General features: G+C 41.6%; 2 protein-coding genes across 2 annotated transcripts in view; one reads left to right on the forward strand and one right to left on the reverse strand.

Moving 5' to 3' along the window:
• NPC1 (NPC intracellular cholesterol transporter 1) overlaps positions 1-3,440 on the forward strand; it is a 26,017-nt gene extending 22,577 nt beyond the window's left edge. Inside the window, exons 22-25 of the mRNA XM_042834762.1 lie at positions 146-377; positions 1,192-1,305; positions 2,060-2,222; positions 2,832-3,440. Coding sequence (XP_042690696.1) covers positions 146-377; positions 1,192-1,305; positions 2,060-2,222; positions 2,832-2,914 — 592 coding nt within the window. The 3' untranslated portion in view covers positions 2,915-3,440. The remainder of the gene's footprint in view (positions 1-145; positions 378-1,191; positions 1,306-2,059; positions 2,223-2,831) is intronic.
• Positions 3,353-18,937, reverse strand: RMC1 (regulator of MON1-CCZ1). The gene is made up of 20 exons (XM_042834776.1): positions 18,761-18,937; positions 16,060-16,136; positions 14,794-14,878; positions 14,386-14,442; positions 13,282-13,368; positions 12,539-12,679; positions 10,848-10,951; positions 10,244-10,333; positions 10,038-10,143; positions 8,888-8,999; positions 7,872-7,916; positions 7,437-7,490; positions 6,487-6,615; positions 6,036-6,142; positions 5,188-5,307; positions 4,953-5,030; positions 4,677-4,781; positions 4,523-4,591; positions 4,164-4,389; positions 3,353-3,532 (listed from the first exon to the last, which is right to left on the reverse strand). Exons 1-20 carry the CDS (start codon positions 18,935-18,937, stop codon positions 3,453-3,455), a joined length of 2,049 nt encoding a protein of 682 aa, XP_042690710.1. The 3' UTR covers positions 3,353-3,452.
• Positions 18,938-19,512: the final 575 nt, after the last annotated feature.

Here is a 19,512-nt window from a genome sequence, read left to right on the forward strand (position 1 = left end):
TAAAGCACATCTATTATCTGTGATGGAATTAATACAGAGGGGATTAAGAACGGTTTTGAAGTCTGGAAATAACATGGATTTGTGCAGAAACAGTTCTGTTCCTTGCAAGTAGGATGCCTAACTAAAGCATCTGTTCTTTCCACAGTGTGTTTTATGTCTTCTATGAACAATATTTGACAATTGTGAATGATGCCATCTTTAACCTCTGCATCTCCTTGGGATCAATATTTTTGGTGACAGCTGTGCTGCTTGGATTTGAAATATGGGCTGCTGTTGTGGTTACAGTAACTATTGCTATGATAATTGTCAACATGTTTGGAGTGATGTGGCTCTGGGGCATCAGCTTGAATGCAGTTTCACTAGTAAATCTTGTCATGGTGAGTTAACAAGATCTTTCTGTTTCCAAGTATTGAACAGTTATCAGTATCATGACACTGAGTATTTCCCCACAAAACTGATGCATTTGGACTGTAGTGGAACTGTCTTAATCCTTCTAGATGGGCTGTGGAAGTAGTTTGTCAAATATATGTGTATATATCGAAGTGGATAAAATAACTTGGGCAGCAAGTCCCTTGGTGAAACACTGTAGAACTTCAATAGCTGAGTGCTGCCAGAGCTGCAGCTGACCTTACTTTCAGAAGTTCTCGACTGGTCTGAGAATATTATGGAAAAGTAAACTTGTCCCATGTTACAACTAGGTGTGTGTATTCATCCAATCTACCTGCTATATAAGTAGCATTTGCCAGTTGTTCACTGTAGTAAATGATCAATTTTCTCTTAAGGATTATTATTTTTTAAGTGTTAAACTCCCTAACCCTATGATATCCAATAGTGTGTATATACTCATTTACTGTAAAGCCATGCTACTGCAACTAGAGTCTAGAAACTGATTACCATACTCAGCATTTGCTGCTGAGTTTGGCTTCCTTCAACATCAAGCAACTTTGGAACTCTTAAAAACACTCCACATTGTGATTTGTTTAATCGGATTGCCTGCTTAGTAATGACTGGTGCTGTACAGCACTCAAAAGCCTTTAGTGACAAACTAATGCTGAATTTGTAGCTTCCCGTGGCAAGTTCAGCCTTGGAAACTCATCTAGAGCCTGTACTTTTATAGCCTGTCTAAAGTTCTGAGAAGAGATGTTACCATCAAAATGCTCATCTAAGTCGGTTCTTTCTTCTGCCATCTAGAGCTGTGGTATTGCTGTGGAATTCTGCAGCCACGTGACAAGAGCTTTCACTGTTAGTACAGAGGGCAGTAGAGTGGAGCGTGCAGAAGAAGCTCTGTCTCACATGGGCAGTTCAGTAAGTACCTGTCTATTGTAAAGAGGGGAAAAGGAGTAGCTAAGCTGGAACTTCAGACTATGTCAGTATCAAGTCATAAAGACTGCCTTGCTTCTTTAGGGGAAAATAAATGACCAAAATTGCTGAAGACTCAACCTAAGCTTCTACAAGTAATAGGGTTGATCAAGACTTGATTAACTTGATGTTAACCTGATATTAATACTACCTAGCATTAGAAAATGGAGCTAAAAGTTTGAGCTGAACCAGCAGAGTAATTGAGTTGTCCCACTGAAGTTGTATGTGCTTCTCTACCGAATGCTCGGAGGTGACTGGGAAAGGTCCTGAGTAGGGGATGGCATTGGAGCTTTGAGAACATAAGCAGGCTATTACTGCTGTCTCACTTAGTTTCACAATTGCACCCTGGGTGTGGTTGGAACAAGTTGTTCTAGTGCTGGATATACTTGACCCAGGAAAGGAACTTCACTGAACTGTGAGTCACCTCAGGTAATGGCTTATTTACTATGTAACTGCCTGAAGTCAGAATCAAACTAGAATGTTTGGCTGTACCAATTATACCAGTTTGGTACCATATTGAACCAAGCCTGCGGCATCAAGTTAGAGCTAGGAAGTGGATGCCTCTCTTGAGTAGGGCTTTTGGTTCTAAATGTTAACAGGGAAGCCAGCACACTGTATCTGGGAGCCTCAAATGACATAAGCGTTTTCAGCAAAAATTGTTGTTTTGATAAATAAGTGATAACTGCTTTTTAATCAACAGGTCTTCAGTGGGATCACACTAACCAAATTTGGAGGAATTGTAGTACTGGCTTTTTCCAAGTCTCAGATCTTCAAGATATTTTACTTCAGGATGTATCTAGCTATGGTTCTGCTGGGAGCAACACATGGACTAATATTTCTTCCAGTTCTGCTTAGTTACATTGGTAAGATCTAACAGTCTACTCTAAAGTGCACTTAAAACAAAAACATCTAGCTACCTGTAGATACTTTCCTATAGCTAAATGAAATGGATTGCAAAATTAAAAGGCTATACTTGAATCTGCAAGCAGCCATATCCCTTAGATTAACAGGACTGACTGGCAGTATGCTGTTACAGCCACGTTAAACTGAAGCAACCAGTCTGTACAGTGTGCTTGCTCTGCACCATTAATAATGGAGTTGTTTGCCTAGGCACATGTGGCATAACTGTCAAACTTGGAAACAAATTTGGATGATGGGTGAAGCTACAAACCTGTTGTGGGACGTGGTTCCATTTGTGAGTGATCTTATGTAACAATTAGGAAGGCCTAAATGCTGTCTTCCTTGTATCTGGAAGTTCACATGTATGACTTCTTAACTCTCCCTCAGTAAGTCCAGCAAATCTTTGTCAGTCCTGTTAGCTATTGCCCTTGCTGCAGCTATTACTAGCTGAACACTTCTCAGTGTTAAGCTGGACAAAGAGGACCAAGGTTGTGGATGGTTCCTGTGGGCAGCTGCTAATATGCTGTAATATTGAGACTTTGGAGTGACACTGTCTGTTTTCTTTTGCTCAGGTCCATCAGTAAATAAAGCTAAAACTCGTGCTGCACAGGAGAGGTCTAGAGGCACAGAACGAGAGAGACTCCTCTACTTCTAGTTTTTAACAGTGTTCAGTGGACTCTATGAACTGTGGCTTAGGCCCAACTCCTCTTAAGAACTGAAGCTCAGCAGTGTTCTATGACTATCACACTGTAACCACCACTGACTCGACTCCTGCACAGATTCAACTAGGAGATAGCAGCTGCAGCTTTGGACACGGCTTTAAACTCAGGAAATGCTACGTGTGGCTCATGTAACAGTATTATTACTAAACCTAGATGTGTTAAGGTTACTAAAACACTTCTGTTTTCAAGAGGTTGCATCTCTTCTAGAAACTTAAACCAGCTGCATTACAAGTTGAATAGCTGTTTTGTATGAGAGTGGACTGCTCAACCACTGACACTAATTTTAAATGCAGGTCAATGCAATTTTTGTCTCTATTTTTAGGGGGGAAGCCATCACAAGTTGTAATATTTTTTAGTACAATTTGCCAAAATGTCTTGTATATACTTTATTATAAAATAGCAATTTTGTAGTTCAAAAATCTCTACTTAAATGCAATAAATTAAGTTTATACATTCCAATGGAAGAGGGTTTCAGAATGTTGTGGGCTTCATAAGAGCTTGTTCTCCAAATACTTGTTTGAAGAAAGTGACGTGTTCTTCACAGTGCTCACCTAAGAGAAAAATAAAATTAATATTAACAGGGGGAGAAACTGAGAAGCAAGACAGCACAACTTGAGTTGTCTTGTAGTAAAGCAAGTGTCTGATCCAGTTCCCAGCTCTAAGCAACAGACTTGTGCCCGTGCAAGGTCTCTACTCTTCAGGTTCAAGATGCTGACATTGAATTCTGAGTCTACCAGCTAGCTCACGATTAACAAAATGTTTCTGGGACAAGCAGTTTTGCTTAGGTTTTAAAGTGAGAGGAACAGCAACATAAACCAGGCCTTGCATTTTATACTGTATGGCAACAGGCACCTGAATGCAAATGCTGCATCTTGACTGTTTGTGGCTTTAGGAAGAAGCATTAATTGGAGATACCAGCTTTGCTAAATTAAGCACTGCAGGTAACTGCAAGCCAACCAAGTTAGCATAAACTGAGAGTATTTGGCTCCAACTTGCTTTACTTTAAGTGCACTGTGTAAAGGGGTAAGCCAAGTTAACTTTGGAAGTATGCTTGAAGGTAAGCCTAAATACAGACAGAACTCAGTGCATTTTATCTTCATGGTACACACCAGCTCAGTTGATAAGTGTGTCACAGTTCTGTTTGCACAGCTTGAATCATCTGTTTAGCTTCTCATTGCTTACCTGGTGTGAAACTTGGGTTTCCCCGTAATCGTTGATTTCTTTGCTCAAAGAATCTGAAAATAGTGTAGAAAAGCATCTCATCATCTGCTTGTTTTGCTGCGTCAAGGAATTTGCGGGCTGAAATGCTGTCATGTCCTCCAATACCCCTGATGAATCGTAAGGCAGCCAAAACTTGGTGTTTGGACAACAGAACTTCCACTATTTCATCATTTGCTGTGGAAAGCCTCTGTAAAATCAATCAATCACAGCTCTAAGACTGTTTTTAATAGATAAGTTAGATGCAAGCTTGTCACCTGAAGCTCAGTCAGGTAAGTCTAAGCCACATGTGACATGGAGATTCTACAGTCTGAAATGCTTACTTTTAACATGTCCAGAGAAAGCTGATGTGCAGGAGGGTAAATGCTTTCCAGGGACAGTAATAGACAAGCCTAGAGCAAAAACAGGAATAACACTGAAATTCTGAAGACTCTTCACCTCCACTCCTGGTTTTTGGAAGCAACTTGCCTTACATACCAAAGGCTTTGAGTCACTGAGCACATGATACTGCAGAAACTGATGAAGCGTGTAGAACAAGTTGTGTTGAACGAGGGTTTTGATGACCAGCTCATACAAGTAGTGCTGTGAACACAGAAAGACCACCATCAAAGGCATGTCTCAGTACAAGTCTTCAGATGTAGAAGGTGGGATTATTGCATAGGATTTAACACATGACCAAGACTGGTTTGAAACTTCAAGTAACTTCATGAAGTGAGATGATACAGTGGTGCTTCATGCATGTAAATGCTTTACCTGAACTGCAATCTGGAACTGATTAAGAGAGCGAATGTATTCCATCAAGACTGCTATAGTGAACTTATGAGGTGCTTCCTGGATAAGAAAAGAAGTATTAGCAGGAAAAGCCATGGAAGCACAACCTCCTGACAAGTTATGCCCTCTCCCCTTACCCAGATCAGGAAACAAGATCCTGCACGTAGTCTCATAGCAAACCTAGCAGAAGGTTTTATTTCTATTACAATTAACTTACCTTCTTCTCTGTAAATACAGATAAAACATGGGTGTACATGTCAGACTGATCAATAACTGCTTGAGTGCGGACTGGCCGTTTCAGGAGTGGATTACTTCTACTCTGGCCTGCTTCTACCACCTACAAGAAAAAATAAGTTAAGAACACAGTACTTTGGGGAGTATAGTTGTGGTTAAATCTTATCTACACAGAATGTTTGCAATTATAGTTCTCAGCTGAAAACATGTTTTGTTATTCAGAGAATTTGTATCTGTGAATTCACATCACTGGGTGCACTCTGTTCACAGCATGGACCTCTAAATTTAAAACAGCTTTTAAGTGACAGATGTAGCTACTGCTGTGCATCTCAAATGTAGAAAATGAGCAAGCTTACTCTACTGCTGCAGGCCCACACCCTTAGTAGGATTTTAGCATAAGGTTGAGTAGATATGAGTAGAATGTGCTAATTTGCTGGAAGTAATTCTGACAAAATGTACTAGATATGTTTTATGGTAACTATTTCAATAGTCTTGAGACTATTTTAATAGTTACAGATTCACAGCTGTTTTTTTTTTTGGACTCTTACCCAATTTTAACATATGCTAGAGTCTGTTACTTGCCTTGCTGCAGATGAACTATGCCACACCTACTGTAGCAGAGCACTGAACAAAGCTGTTATCTCCTATGGGGGACAACCTGCACTTTGCACAACACTTTCTACTGCAAGCTTGAGGCTGCCAGGGACTGACCTGGGGGTAGGTCTGACTTTCCTAACTCACAAGCAGATATTTTGGTTCTGCTATCATGTAACCTGAAATTCAAATAGCATTACCCTATCTCTGTAAGCTGCTGTAGCTAACATGGTTTACCATAGTATAGCTTTGCTCAGCTTCCAAGTACTTCTTATATTCGTGATTCAGTTTGTCAAAAACAGTTGCAATCACAGGCAGTGATCCCCTTTCTGGCTCACTGAGCACTGAAAAGATAAAAAAAAAAAAAAAAACCTATGAGGAAAAATAACAAAGGGCTTTGACGTTACCTTTTCCAAAAGGAAATCTCTCTGCTCTGTGCTAAACTTAAAAGGGCTTTTGTTCAATATCAAATGTTTTTTAACTAAATGGGGGTGGGGGAAGCTGAATTATTTTGTGCTGCTAATTTCTCTTTAGAATGGTGACTGAATGGTTATCTACCATTCCATACGCCAAAGCTAGTTTCCGAGGTGAACTCAAATCTCAGAACAGTCCAGCTAACCTGTACAAGTACCTATGAGGAGGCAGTGTAGCACTGTCTGCATTTCCAGAATAAGTGTTTTACACTTACTTTGAGAGCACACAGCTAGGATAACCATTTTGCATTCTTTTCTTTGGAGAAGGAAATCCATTAGTCTTCCTTTATCGAGCAAAAGGTTAACTACAGGCTCAAGTTTCACTTGAAGATTCCAGAGATAACCTTAATTTGAAGGAATAAAATAAACTTATGACCTCAGATAGTACAGGTTAGATATTTCCACTTCAAATGAGAACACAGCACACAGATTGTTTGCCTTTCTGTTTTAGAGCAGTGTTACCCCCGGAAACATTTTAGTAAGAATATGTTCATGCCCAGTTACCACTGTGAAGAGCAGTCACTTAATCAGGTACAGCTGCTCATGCCCTCATTGTACTAAAGCTATAAACTTGTATACTACTCTTGAGAAGGACAGAGTTAAGGTTTTGTTATCATAACACCACCTGAGCTCTGTTGTGGATTTTTGATTGAAAATAATGCTGATTACTGTCACTGTTTTGGTTGTTGCTGAGCTGCAAATAGACAATCAAGGTCTCTCCTATTTCTCACATTGCTCTGACAGCACACAAATTGGGGCTGCACAGGGAGGGAGAGAGGGGTTGAGCCAGGGAGGGCAGCTCACCCAAACTGACCAAAGGCAAATCCCATACCCTGTGTCATGCTCAACCATCAGAACAGGGAGGATAAAAGGAGGAGGAAGTGGGGATGGTTAGAGTTATGATATTGGTCTTCTCAATAAATGTTTCCTGTGCTTGAAGCCCTGCTTTCCTAAAATTAGAAAGTTCTTGTTTTGCTCAGCTTGCACATGCAGCTTTTACTTTCCCTACGGAACTGAATCTTAACCCGCAAGTTTTCCCACTTCAACCACTGATTCACCTCCCCACCCAGGTGGGGAACAGGTATCTGGATTCCTACTGAGGTTAAACCACTTCTACCACCCCCCATTTTACCACACTGAATTACCACAGAGTCAGACTGCTCACCTTCACTTGCACTGATGATGATATCAGGTTGAAAGACAATCCATGATGATGAATCTAAATATTAAGGTTCAATACCTTTCTTAACATTGATTCAGAACCACTGCTACTACATTCAGTTACTGTACTGAAACAGAATTGGTTAACAGACTTTCATTTACTGCCACAGCTGCTCCTTTGCAAAGTCTTGAACCATATCTCTGGAATTGTATTTGCTTTCATCTTCTCAGTATCTTTCCCTCACTCTGGCATCTCTTACTGCTTCAGGATCTCAGGATAGTGAACGCCGTATCCTTCGTAGGAGCCTTTGCTATTTCCTCTTGAAGAGGTAGTTAGGCTTAATAGCTAAAGCTGGATTTAGCTAATCAGGATATCATCAAGTGCTGTCTTTGTCCAGGTGTAGAATGCAACTGACATTTAAGAGTATTTAAAGGATACAGAGTTTACAGGGAACAGGAGACTGACTTGTCACAGAGGCCGGAACTGCAGAAAAATTAACAGCAGTTAAGGACAGTAGTACTTGGCTGCTTTCTGTGCTACCAAACTACAAGCCCTACAATTACACATCTAGCAGTCCTACAGCATGCAGGCAGAAAAAGAAGTTATGATTAGCTCTGTAGCTAAATATCTCTAAAGAAAACTCAACTGCAGAGGAAAGCAAAGATCTTTTTAAAAAGGCTCTTGTTTTTCAACCAAGTGAAATAATTCACAATGAGATATTCTCTCTTACTACTGTGATTCCAAATGCAGAGGTTCCTATTTGCTTTACTTACATACATTATCACTTTTACTCCTTCAAAATGCAAAATTGGTTTTGTACTTCAGTACAAGCCTTTTCTTCCTGATTTACCACACGTACATTTAGTGACTTCAAAATTCAGATGCTGAAGAGTTTTTAAGGTACTATCATTCCTATAGAAGTGTTTTTCTTCTGTAGTGATGCTAGCAGAACTGTGCTCAGACTGTTTCCAGCTAACACTTAGTTTCAAGCTGGGAAATTATCTGCAACACGTTTAGCACAGGAGGGCAGAAAGACAAAGAAAAAAGAATCTAAATATTGACATCCTAGCATCATTATTAGTATTGATTCGATTCTAGAGCTTAGGCCATACGTCTGTGAAGTGCTTTGGAGTACAGACCTTTTATAGCTGTGTTTAACGTGGAAGCAAAGAGGTATGCAGACAGCCTGCACAGCAACAGAGACTGAAAGATCTTTGCTTTAACACTTCCTACAGTATTAAACTATGGTAAGTGTGCAGCTAAAATAACAACTCCTACTTTTCTGTAGTAGGCATGATTTGGGATGAGAGTTTCTTTTCAGTTCCCTGTTATCTTCTTCCCTCCCTCATTCTTTCCCAAATATGTACAGTGGCTGAAGGCTGAAGCACTGTGGTATACCAGCATTTCAATAGTCTTGCTAACAGGCCAGACTATTTATTACACAGTACTTCTACCTGCTATGGGTACTTGATAGGGTTGTATTGACCGAGGCGGAAGAACAAACTGATGGATGGTTGTGGACCCATCAAAATCTCCTCTTAGCTTGATGTCAAATATGACCGAAGTCTGAAATTGAGAAGAAAAATTAGTTTGCACAAACACGAGTTCCCACTCCTATATTTACACGTATTCTGATCATTTTTCATGTTTCTAACTTGTGCTCTCCATGTGAGTTTCACTGCTTCTTCACACTATGAGGCAAATTCAGTACCTCCCTGTGATACCCTCTTGCTTGCACCACTCAGTCTTGTTCAACTTATCTCACTAGCATCCTCACCCAGTGTGGCTATCATTCATTCTTAGCAAGAGCTTTGCATGGTGGAAATCAGCACTGCTGTCAGTGCCAAAGTACCACGATTTGGCAGCCACCTACTCAGTGTGGTGTTTGTTTTCCATGTTCATATGGTCATGTTAATATCCTGAGTGAAATGCTGGAGAATTAGAGCTCTGGGTTTACACCAATACGTCTCAGTTATAATTCATATGAATGCTACATCAACTAGTTAGCCTAACAATTTACGCTAGCCCAGTTCTTGAAGGAGCACAGAAGAAGATAATGCCAGAAGCCAAAGCCTTTCCATGCATTAAGCACAAAGCAATAATTAGATTTCTCACTGCTCAAGCCATGTTACAGAGACTATGGACAAGTAAGTTTTACCTATACTAGCACATGCCTAAGGTCATACGTGTTCTTGTAAGACTGCACAGATAAAAGAGCTGAAGTATTTGTCCTATAAACTGATCATTCCAATTACTGTGATACAAGAAGTTGCCAGGATAAATAATTAAGTATCCCAGTTAACTTTCTGCACTGCCTTAAAAGCACAGAGTTGCAGCAGAGTATCACAGTAAAGTAATAAGAAGTACAAAAAAAAAAAAAAAAAAACAAAAAACAGGCATTAGAAAAAAACCCCTATGTTATCTACAACAAGGCAAAAGGATGCATTAGACTCTGTTAGCCTTATATTTGTTCTTCCCATAAACACTCTGGCTTTTGGCAAAGCTAACCACACACAGAAGTATTCTCTAGAACTAACAGGTAGAGCTATTGAAATCTGTCAGTAACTTCTGAAAGTAAGACAAGAAAATGTAAATAAATCAGACCTCAGTATCCTGATGATGTACTACCACCAAGTTATCCACAACGTTTAGTGCAAACTTTCCTGTTCTGTTCAGCTTTAAGATGTGCATCTTCTTACAGGAGCCTTCTCTATGGAAACAGAGAAGAGCTGGTCAGAAAACCTATTTCAAAGGGAAAAGCAAGAAATCTCTTAGGTACATGTGAGGCGCCACTAATGTTTTTCTCTCACCTTGGCAAGTGATAAAGGACTACTTCTGCTCCTGTACTATTGGAGGTCCTTGAGTGATGCCTCAAATAGAGAACATAAAGCTGCCCGTATCTAGTGAGACAACAGCATTAAAGCATTATATGAAAATAAAGAGTGGGGACAGAGGTGAGAACAAGGATATCCTTCTAAAGCAAAGGCTGAAAGCTTACTCTACCAGAATACCAAAGCCAGGTTTTATCCTATATGAAAAGGTATGAAATTACCTAAATGAAGCAATTATTTAAAAGTGAAACACTAAAACAAGATTTGATAAATCACAGCATGCAGCCTAACACTCACGCATGTTAGACATCCAAGACCAACTCTACCAGCAAATCAGTTCAGAAATGAAACATTCAAGATGTCTGTTCAAACCAGAAATAATTTCATGTAAGAGATCTCAGTTAGCTTTTCCTCCCCACTGTATCTCAAGAGAGTCATTTAGACTTTGCTTGATGCAGTAACTGAAGCTCCCTAAAGAAGCAGTACAGCTAAGGGAAAAAAAACAAGTGCAACCCTGTCTCAGCACCCCCCAACTGTCATACTTTCCCACAGAATGATAAGGCTTGATTAGTCAGATACATACATTGTAGCCATAGCAATATCTCTTTCAGAAAGGCTGAGCTTGGAGGACTTGGGTGCTGCAGGTAGCTCAATTTCAAATTTTGAGAGCTTTGACATCGTCCCACTCTGTTGAAAAAACAACAAAACAGAAATCCACCGTTACAACGCCAAACCATCAGGCCTGGACCAACCTTTAACCAAATATTATGTTAATAGCACCCCCATGAGGTGAAGAGTGGCAATAGTCATAAAGAAAAAAAGACTGGCACTTCTCCACAGGGATCCTAAACACATATTTCTTGTATTATAAATTTAGCAGCTTTTTCACCTTGATATCACAGCTTCAGTTAGCTTTAATTTTAATTAAGTCAATACAAATCTGCATGCTAACTCCATTTAAATTGGCCTTGAGTTCTCAAATTAAAGTTCTCCCCACTTCCTCTCTGACAGCAAAACATGCAGTCCAGAATTTTAATAAATGCTACTGGGAAGGGGAAAAAGTAAGCAATTCTTACTAGTTACAGTCTACTTTCGTTCCTGCTTAATCCAGAATCTGCTTTACAGTGACAGCGTGTCCCTGCAAGGTATTCTCTCCCCTCTTCTCTTGTGAACTCTAAGCAAAATGTCAGAGTTGCCAAAGTCCCAGGACTTCTACTGAGCTCCACTAATCACTCCCATTAACTCACTCTTCAGCGTAAGGTGTGAACACCTTAGTGTTGTTCGAGTTAGGGCAGTATGGTTAGGTTGCGGTTGGACATGATGATCTTCAAGGTCTTTCCCAACCTGAGCACTACAGAAATTTCCCCTTTAGCAGAGGTATATTTTCAATTATTTTACAGATTATCTTCTGAACACAAAATAAGTTCCTTAGCTACACCTTGGCACACAGTATTAAGGAGAGGAAAGCACGACATGAGTCCTTACAGAGAAAGCAGTGGGCAGAGGTTATACTGAGACACCTCAGAGAACTCCATTTCAGGACCCAGTACAGCCCCTAAGAGATCAGTGCAATCCAGAAAACCCATCTGAATACGATGCCTTTAAAAGCATTCCCTTGGGCTACCAGGGAAAACATCCTAAAAGAAGCAAAACAAAGCCCATAGTTCTGTCCTTCGTTTTTCTAAATCACATTACTGTACAATTAACTTCAAACAGATTCTAATTTTCACTGCTCTGTTTTTCCAAGCCAGAATGAAAAACACTTTCACTGTAACCTTAAGTGTTGTTCACAGGGAAGAGCACCAAGAGAAATAAATAGTGCCTCATAAGCACTCACAAATGGAGGATTACAGTTACTATCACAAGTGAAAGACCCTTAGTTTTTTCTTAATCATCCCTACAGAGTGTAAACATCCATACTAGAAATAATATCTTTAAAGATATCTTTTTTTTTTTTTTTTCATATAAGTGTATGAGTTGTCAAGTATTACATCATTCATTTTCTCTTCCTCTTTCTCAAGATCAGCTCCCAGCATTAGCTGAGCACCCCTCTATCTCATGTCCTCTTTGGAAAGAAGTGACCATTTTAAGGCATTCACTGTGAACTAGGTTACACATTTTTGCTTTGTCTCCTTTGCTCATTGCCATTAAAAGATGTGAACTCGCACACCCCTCTTGAAAGAAATTGAGGAAAGCAACAGAATATTTGAGTGAAGTAGCAGCCTTACAAAAGCAGCACATAAAGTGGAAAAAGCTTGGAATACAAGAATTTACCTTGAAATAGAATGGCTGCAGGACATTGCCAAGGACAGTTGTTGACAGAAGAATGACAGAGCTCTCTGGACAGTACATGTACCAGTTGACATTGATACTCTGATTCTTCAGAAGTTTTAGACTTCGTTTCTCCGGTAATACCTGGAAGCACAAGATGTTACCATTGTAATGCTCCTGATTCCAACAGCATCAGTAGCACACGGCTATGGAGGAAGTTCACAATATCCCTCCCTTATCACGAGTGCCAGAAAGGGCTGTTTGTTTGTCAGAGCTCTCCAAAAACACAGGCGAAGGTAACAAAACACAGAGGAGCTCAAAGGAATCAAAAGGAAGCTGCCAATACGCAGAGGGATAATCACTACCTTAACCAACATTTGTCCTCTGCAACGTTTTTAAGCATGCACAAATCCTTCCCACTGCAGATTTGCTTTGCATGCAGTAGTATCTCACAATAAATTCATATATTCCTTTCTACACAAGCCAAGAGCATCTCTTCATCTAGAGTTCTCAATGTTTAATTCAGTACTCCTTCATCTTTGGAACTTTGTTAGCTGTGCTAAATAACTTGTTAAGTTTCCCCTGGCCCCCAACAAAGTATTCATCTTAAAGAAAAATAATCACAGCCTAAAAAAAGAGCAGAACAGCAACAACAAAACACATGCTTTGGCTGAATTTGAGAGCTAGAGAAGAATTCAGAGATACTGGCAAAAGCACGTCTGTCCTACATGAGTTATATGGATTACCTGATAGAATTCAATTCCTTGATCTGTGATGAAGACAATTTCTGTAGAACTTGTCCAGCAGAATCCTAGAATATTGGCATTCTTCGTCTTTTAACAAACAAGCACACAAACAATCTTTTACTAGGAAAATTAACTATTCAGACAAGCTAACATTATTAAATGAAGAATGCGAGATCAAAGGCTATTTGGCTATCCAGCCCCCAGAGTTAACACATTTGCCAGCTAAATTCCCAGTACACAGTAGAAACTCTTGTAGAGGACTCCCAAAACTATGCATGAACATAAATACCTCTTTGCCTCATTTTTTGGCAGCACGTAAGATTTACAGGTTTATAATACAGCCTGTTTTATTTCTACCCCTTGAACACAACCAAGTTCTTCTGGTTCAAACCATTCTGACCCGTTCAGTCAATTCCTGGCAAGAAAAGCCTGCTCCTTCCAAGCTATGCAAACCATAGTGGAACTACTTCCCATGGCCTCACTCAGAACTCTACCACAAATGCTTTGCTGGAACAGTTCATCCAAATTCATACTCCTAAATAGTGAACCAGAGAGTCCACGGCAATTAAAAAATCTTCACAAATGCCAATGTTTAAAAAAATTAATTTAGTATTATATTACCCTAAACTCTAATTTCTCTTTGTTAGATTGGGAAGTCCCAAACAAAGACAATGATATACTAAACATTAAAAATTACCTAACAGTATACAAACTACTAACAGCTTACTGTCACCTATCAGTGAAATCAGGGCAAAACATCCAAATTAACATATCAAGTATCAGCAGAACTACTGTTGGCTGCTTTTTCAGAATCAGCACCCTTATTCTTCTCCTCCCCAAACCTCAACATTTGTTGCTCCACAGCATTTCCAGTCCCTTGCAGGAAAGGATCAAAGTGCCCGATTCATGAAGAGTGTTTTTGTGGTGTTGTCATCAGTTGGTTTACCTCAATTTAAATAAACAGCACTGACTAAGCACCTCGTTTATTCCACAGTAGTGTTTTGGAAGGTATCTCTTAGTTCTCTCAGAGAGTAGAGGCCACCAGCATAACTAGCACTAGAGTTTCACCCAAGCACATAAGCTTTGGATGTTTGCTTCACTTACCTTACATTCCTGTGTATACTCTATCTGAGGGCTGTCTGGAATAAAATTCAAGAAATCCTGCAACAATACACATGAAGCACGACTGCAATTACGAACCATGGAATATCACAGAAACAAGATAACAAATATTAGAACTAAGCTTGACTTACTACGTAGTACTTCACCACAGCTAGAATTTTTTTTATAGCAGCCAGCTCCACCCACCCCACCTTTCTTAAGCAATGACACTCACACAACAATAATGTTGCTTGGCAGCTGCTCAGCCCCAGGGTTAGGGAAGAATTTTCACTACAGCTGCTGACAGCCAACAGAACTCTCTCTCTTCTCAGAGGCTCCTACTCAGGTACTTGAAGTAGGAAAGCTTTGGCTCCCATGCCCTCCCATGCCTGCAGGGTGTAGGAGTCTTACCACACTCTTTGATGTTCTCTGTACAGCGAGTATCTTGTTTCCCAAGGAAAACTTGATGCACTTCACTTCTCCTTTGTCTTCCATCCTATGGAGGAAGTAAAAGAAGTTATGGAAACACCATCTAAAATAGTCTGTTACAGAATTCTGTGATGCATCCTCTAAAAGAGGATGAGAGGGAAAAAAGCGTAATATTCAAGCCTGTGATCTCAATTCAGTCCCAATGCTTCTAAGTCCTGTAACACTCCTTGACATCCACTGATCAGCTCCTTTATGACCAGGATTGCTGCTAATGGAACCAAATCCACTCTCTTCCCCACTAGGATACATCCCCTAGAGGAATTTCTGAAGTCAAAGGGCAGAGTGAAGCTGTTTTCACACCATTAGGAAAAAACAGAAATATAAAGCAATTCTTAGCAAACCAGAGTCAGTACAATTGGCACAACTAAGGGAATTTTATTGCCAGTGTGCACTACTCTGTCCAGATAAACAGAGAGCTACACAGGCAGACAGACAACAAGTTGTGGGACCTTCTGGAGCTCAATGCGTAATTCCATCTCCACCAGGATTTCAGACAAGGGAGTCAAATAAGGAAGCCAGAACTGACAACTTTCAGGGCAGACCCCACAAAACACCAGACATCACAATAAACAAATTGCTTCAAACATCTGGATTTAAGCAGCTTTTCCTTAACAAACGAACAGCAGAGAACAAAGAGCTTTTACCCTCTTTAACCCTTTTAGCATAGGTATTTATGGAACAGTTACCTACAGATAAAACACTGCTGCCAGTTTCTGTAGAGGAAAACAAAAAACAAACAGGGAAAAAAGAAAAAAAAACTTCCAACAAAAAATAGAAAACGTAAAAGAAAGCAAACTAGATTAAAGAAGAAGCAGAAATCAATAAATCCACAATTAGAAAATACTGTGCTTGAATCACACACATGAAATTTGGAAGCCTTAGTTCCCTCTACTTTAAAGTTGACTTCATGTGGACTTGTTAAACCAGATCCTTGGAGAAGTCAGTTGCTGAAGGAATCACAATTTGAATCCCCACACTCACACATTTACAGCATGTTTTAATGAAGTATTGCTGTTATAGGAAGAGCCACAGCTTAATGACTTTCAGAAGACTACAGAGTCACAAGAGAAAAACACACCAGCTTAACTGCAAGAAGATTATGTCTGCTCACAGCTATAGATGAGGCCTAAGTGCCACATAATTTTGACTGCAGAATACCATCCTCAGACAAAGGTGAAGGTGCCTTACCTGAATGAAATGGGATTTCTATCCTCCAAACCTTTAACAACAACCCCTGTAGCTCCACCAGAACGAACAGCAAAAACCTATTAAAAAAAATAAATATATATTAAAAAAAAAAATTAAAATTCAATTATTTCCTCTGAAAATTCAAGTTCATAACAATACTTAAACTGCTGGCAAGATAAAATAGTAAATTTGTATCACCTTTTTTTGGTTTGTTCTATATATTCTTATTTTCCTAATTCAGGCATCAGTAAAAACATATGAGACATCAGATAAGCCAGTAAGCACTGTTTCAGGAAAACAGCTCAGGGACCAGGAAGTGAAGAAGTACAACTCACTGACCCAGAAGACCCAGAAAGTTTATCTTGTCAGAAAACATTCTTAGATAGGAAGAGCTCAACAGCAACCCACAGTTTCACCTGTACATAAGATGTTTCAGCTGACTTGCACTAATAACATGAAGGATTCCTTACTACAACTACGCATATGTTTATTTAAAACCTGCTAGAGATATCATGCTGTTAGAGAGTTGGGAAGTCACACAGAAGCAGCAGACACACACATCAGGTCTCAGACTAATCAATACTTTCTTCTGTAGTGTGGCTAATGGTAGTGGTGCAGTAAGCGCAAGCAGGAATACAGACTTCAAGGCTATGAACTGCATGCAAATCCTTAGCCTTGGCAAATTCTGATTTAAAATACTTTTAATGTTGATGTTGATAGAAAACTAAGGCCATTTTCTCTTAAACTTTATGATGAAAAGACAGCAAGGACCGATATCTCAGCAGGGTTTTAACAGGGGGAAACAACCACTGAAATTGCTGGTTGAAGAGGATTTAGGGGCACATTGGTAATTAAACCATTTTGTCCAGAGGAGGGCGACTAAGATGATCAGGGGGCTGGAGCACCTCCCCTATGAGGACAGGCTGAGGGAGTTGGGCTTGTTCAGCCTGGAGAAGAGAAGGCTGCGGGGTGACCTCATTGCAGCCTATCAATACCTGAAGGGAACCTACACCCACGAGGGGAGTAAACTCTTCAAAAGGGCTGACAACAGCAGGACTAGGGGAAATGGATCCAAGTTGAAGGAGGGAAGATTTAGGTTGGATGTTAGGGGGAAGTTCTATACAAGGAGAGTGGTTAGGCCCTGGAACGGGCTGCCCAGGGAGGTTGTGGATGCCCCGTCCTTGGATGTGTTTAAGGCCAGGTTGGACGGGGTCCTGGGCAACCTGATCTGAATGTGTGTGTTTGGTGGCCCTGCTAGGCAGGGGGGTTGGAGCTACATGATCCTTGAGGTCCCTTCCAACCCGGGTGATTCTGTGATTCTGTGATTTTAGACTACCAAGAAAACGTGAAGAAGTAGATTTACAATTGAAAATACGTTTCAAGTGAGCTTTTAACAACCAGTTTCTGTGCAGCTTTACCACACCTACACTAGGATGCAGTGCCTCCATACAAGCACATGAAAGGGCCCACATTTCAACCAGTCTTCAAAAATATACGGGTTGAGATTTATAAAAAGAAAGGACACTAATCATTCTAAATGCTAAGCAGCAGCATGACACAAATGCCAGAAATACTATTCCTCTCTGGAAACATGATCATAGAATCACAGGGGTTGGAAGGGACCTTTGGGATCATCTAGTCCAAGTCCTCTGCAAAGATGGCTCCCTACAGCAGGTTTAACAGGAAAGCATCCAGACAGGTCTTGAGAATCTCCAGAGAAGGAGATTCCACAAACTGTGCCACTTCTGTGGGGAAGAAAGCATGAATGCTTCAATGCAGTGAATACTGCACAGAATGGCTACAGAAATCAGGCAGCTGATGGTACCCACATCAATCCAAGCACCATGACATACCCTGTAGCTATGCTGAGCTGACTACAGAGAATCCCACAGCAATATTAAGGAGAAAGGCGTTTCAAAGAACTAATGTTGAGAAACGGAAGGCAAAGCATCCATTCTGTTCAGAGCCACAAAGAAAACCACAAACATCATTATTTATGAACACACTCAGCTTTACAAACAGAAAAATCCAATTTATTCACCAACACTGTAGACCTCCAGAAAGACCTCATGACAGTGACAGCAGGGACAACAAGAAGGCAGGTGACATCCAGCACAAAATGTAAACAAGCATATCTGGGAAAGGCTCAGTGGTACCTGCAGTGAGGTAACAGGGTGCTGCACAGCCCTCCAACAGCACACCATCACACTGTACCATCCCCACGGCAGCAGGATGATGAGCCAAATGCTCAGTACATACAATCCCAGAACAGCTTGAGTGGAAGGGACCTTCCCACCCAGCTCCAGCTCCCTGATGCATGGGCAGGGCTGCCCCCCCAGCAACTCAGCCGGCAAGGGTCACATCCAACTTGGCCTTGAGCACCTCCAAGGATGGGGCACCACAGTTTACATGGGCAGCTGCACCAGCGCCTCGTAAGCGAAGAAAAACGAACCACAGACCCGGTAGCGAATAGAGCCGCAGTGGAGCAGCCCCGCGGCCTGCTCAGGCCCGCAGCGGAAAGGCTCAGGACCCGAGGGACGGGACGGGACAGGCCGAGCCGAGCCCACACAGCCGCGGGGCACCGCCAGCGCCCGCCGGCCGCTGCCTCTACCTCTGACCCCAGCACCGCCGGCGCCCAAAAGTCAGCGGCCCCCCGAGGCAAGGCAAGGCCAGCGCAGCCCGGCCCCGGCGCCGCACCCACCTGCTTGTTGGCCTCATCAAAGAAGACGCAGTTGACGGCGTTGGCCTTCTCGAAGTGCACGGGCCGCGCGCACAGCGCCAGGTAGCAGCCATCCTCGCCGCCAGCTGCTCCTCCTCCTCCTCCTCCTGCTCCCTCCGGCGCCGCTTCCTCCCCCGGCGGCGGCGCCTCGCGGCTCATGGCGGCGGCTCACGGCGCCAACTGTGCCCAACCCGCCTCCCGGCAGCGGCCGCTTCCTGTTTACACTCCCTCTTCACGTGACGCGCGAGCGGTCCGCCTTAAAGGCGCAGGGCGCACAGGCCGCGGCGGAAGGGGGAGGAGGCGGGAGCCCCGCCCACCCGGGGGAGCGCCGCCCCTCAACCTCCTCCTTCGCAGCCCGGCTCACCCTCGACGGGAGAGCAGAGGAGGTTATGAGCGCACAGCAAAAGGGGAGGACGCGTTCTTCCAGAGCACTTCAAAGTTCAGCATTAAGTGCTTTGTCTTATAACTGCAATACAAATCTATTTTACAAAGACAGTAAAAGCGACAGAAACAAGGAAGCCTTCTATTTAAGAACAACGTGAGAAGCTTCCCGTGCTTCAAAATGACCCCTTGACTTCCAATGGTTGCTGCTGCCTCCTCAGAGGCATTTCATCCACATCACTCCAACACCCCTACCTGACAAGAACGCTGCAGTGGAGTAGCAGCTGCTTTGCAAAATTTGTTTTGCTGAGAAACGTTAGAAGGATAAAAAACTTATAATGAACCTGTATCAG

The sequence above is a fragment of the Centrocercus urophasianus genome, unplaced genomic scaffold (assembly GCF_019232065.1).
Source record: "Centrocercus urophasianus isolate 14NV4802_14NV808 unplaced genomic scaffold, USGS_Curo_1.0 seq_11, whole genome shotgun sequence".
Classification (NCBI taxonomy): Eukaryota; Metazoa; Chordata; class Aves; order Galliformes; family Phasianidae; genus Centrocercus; species Centrocercus urophasianus.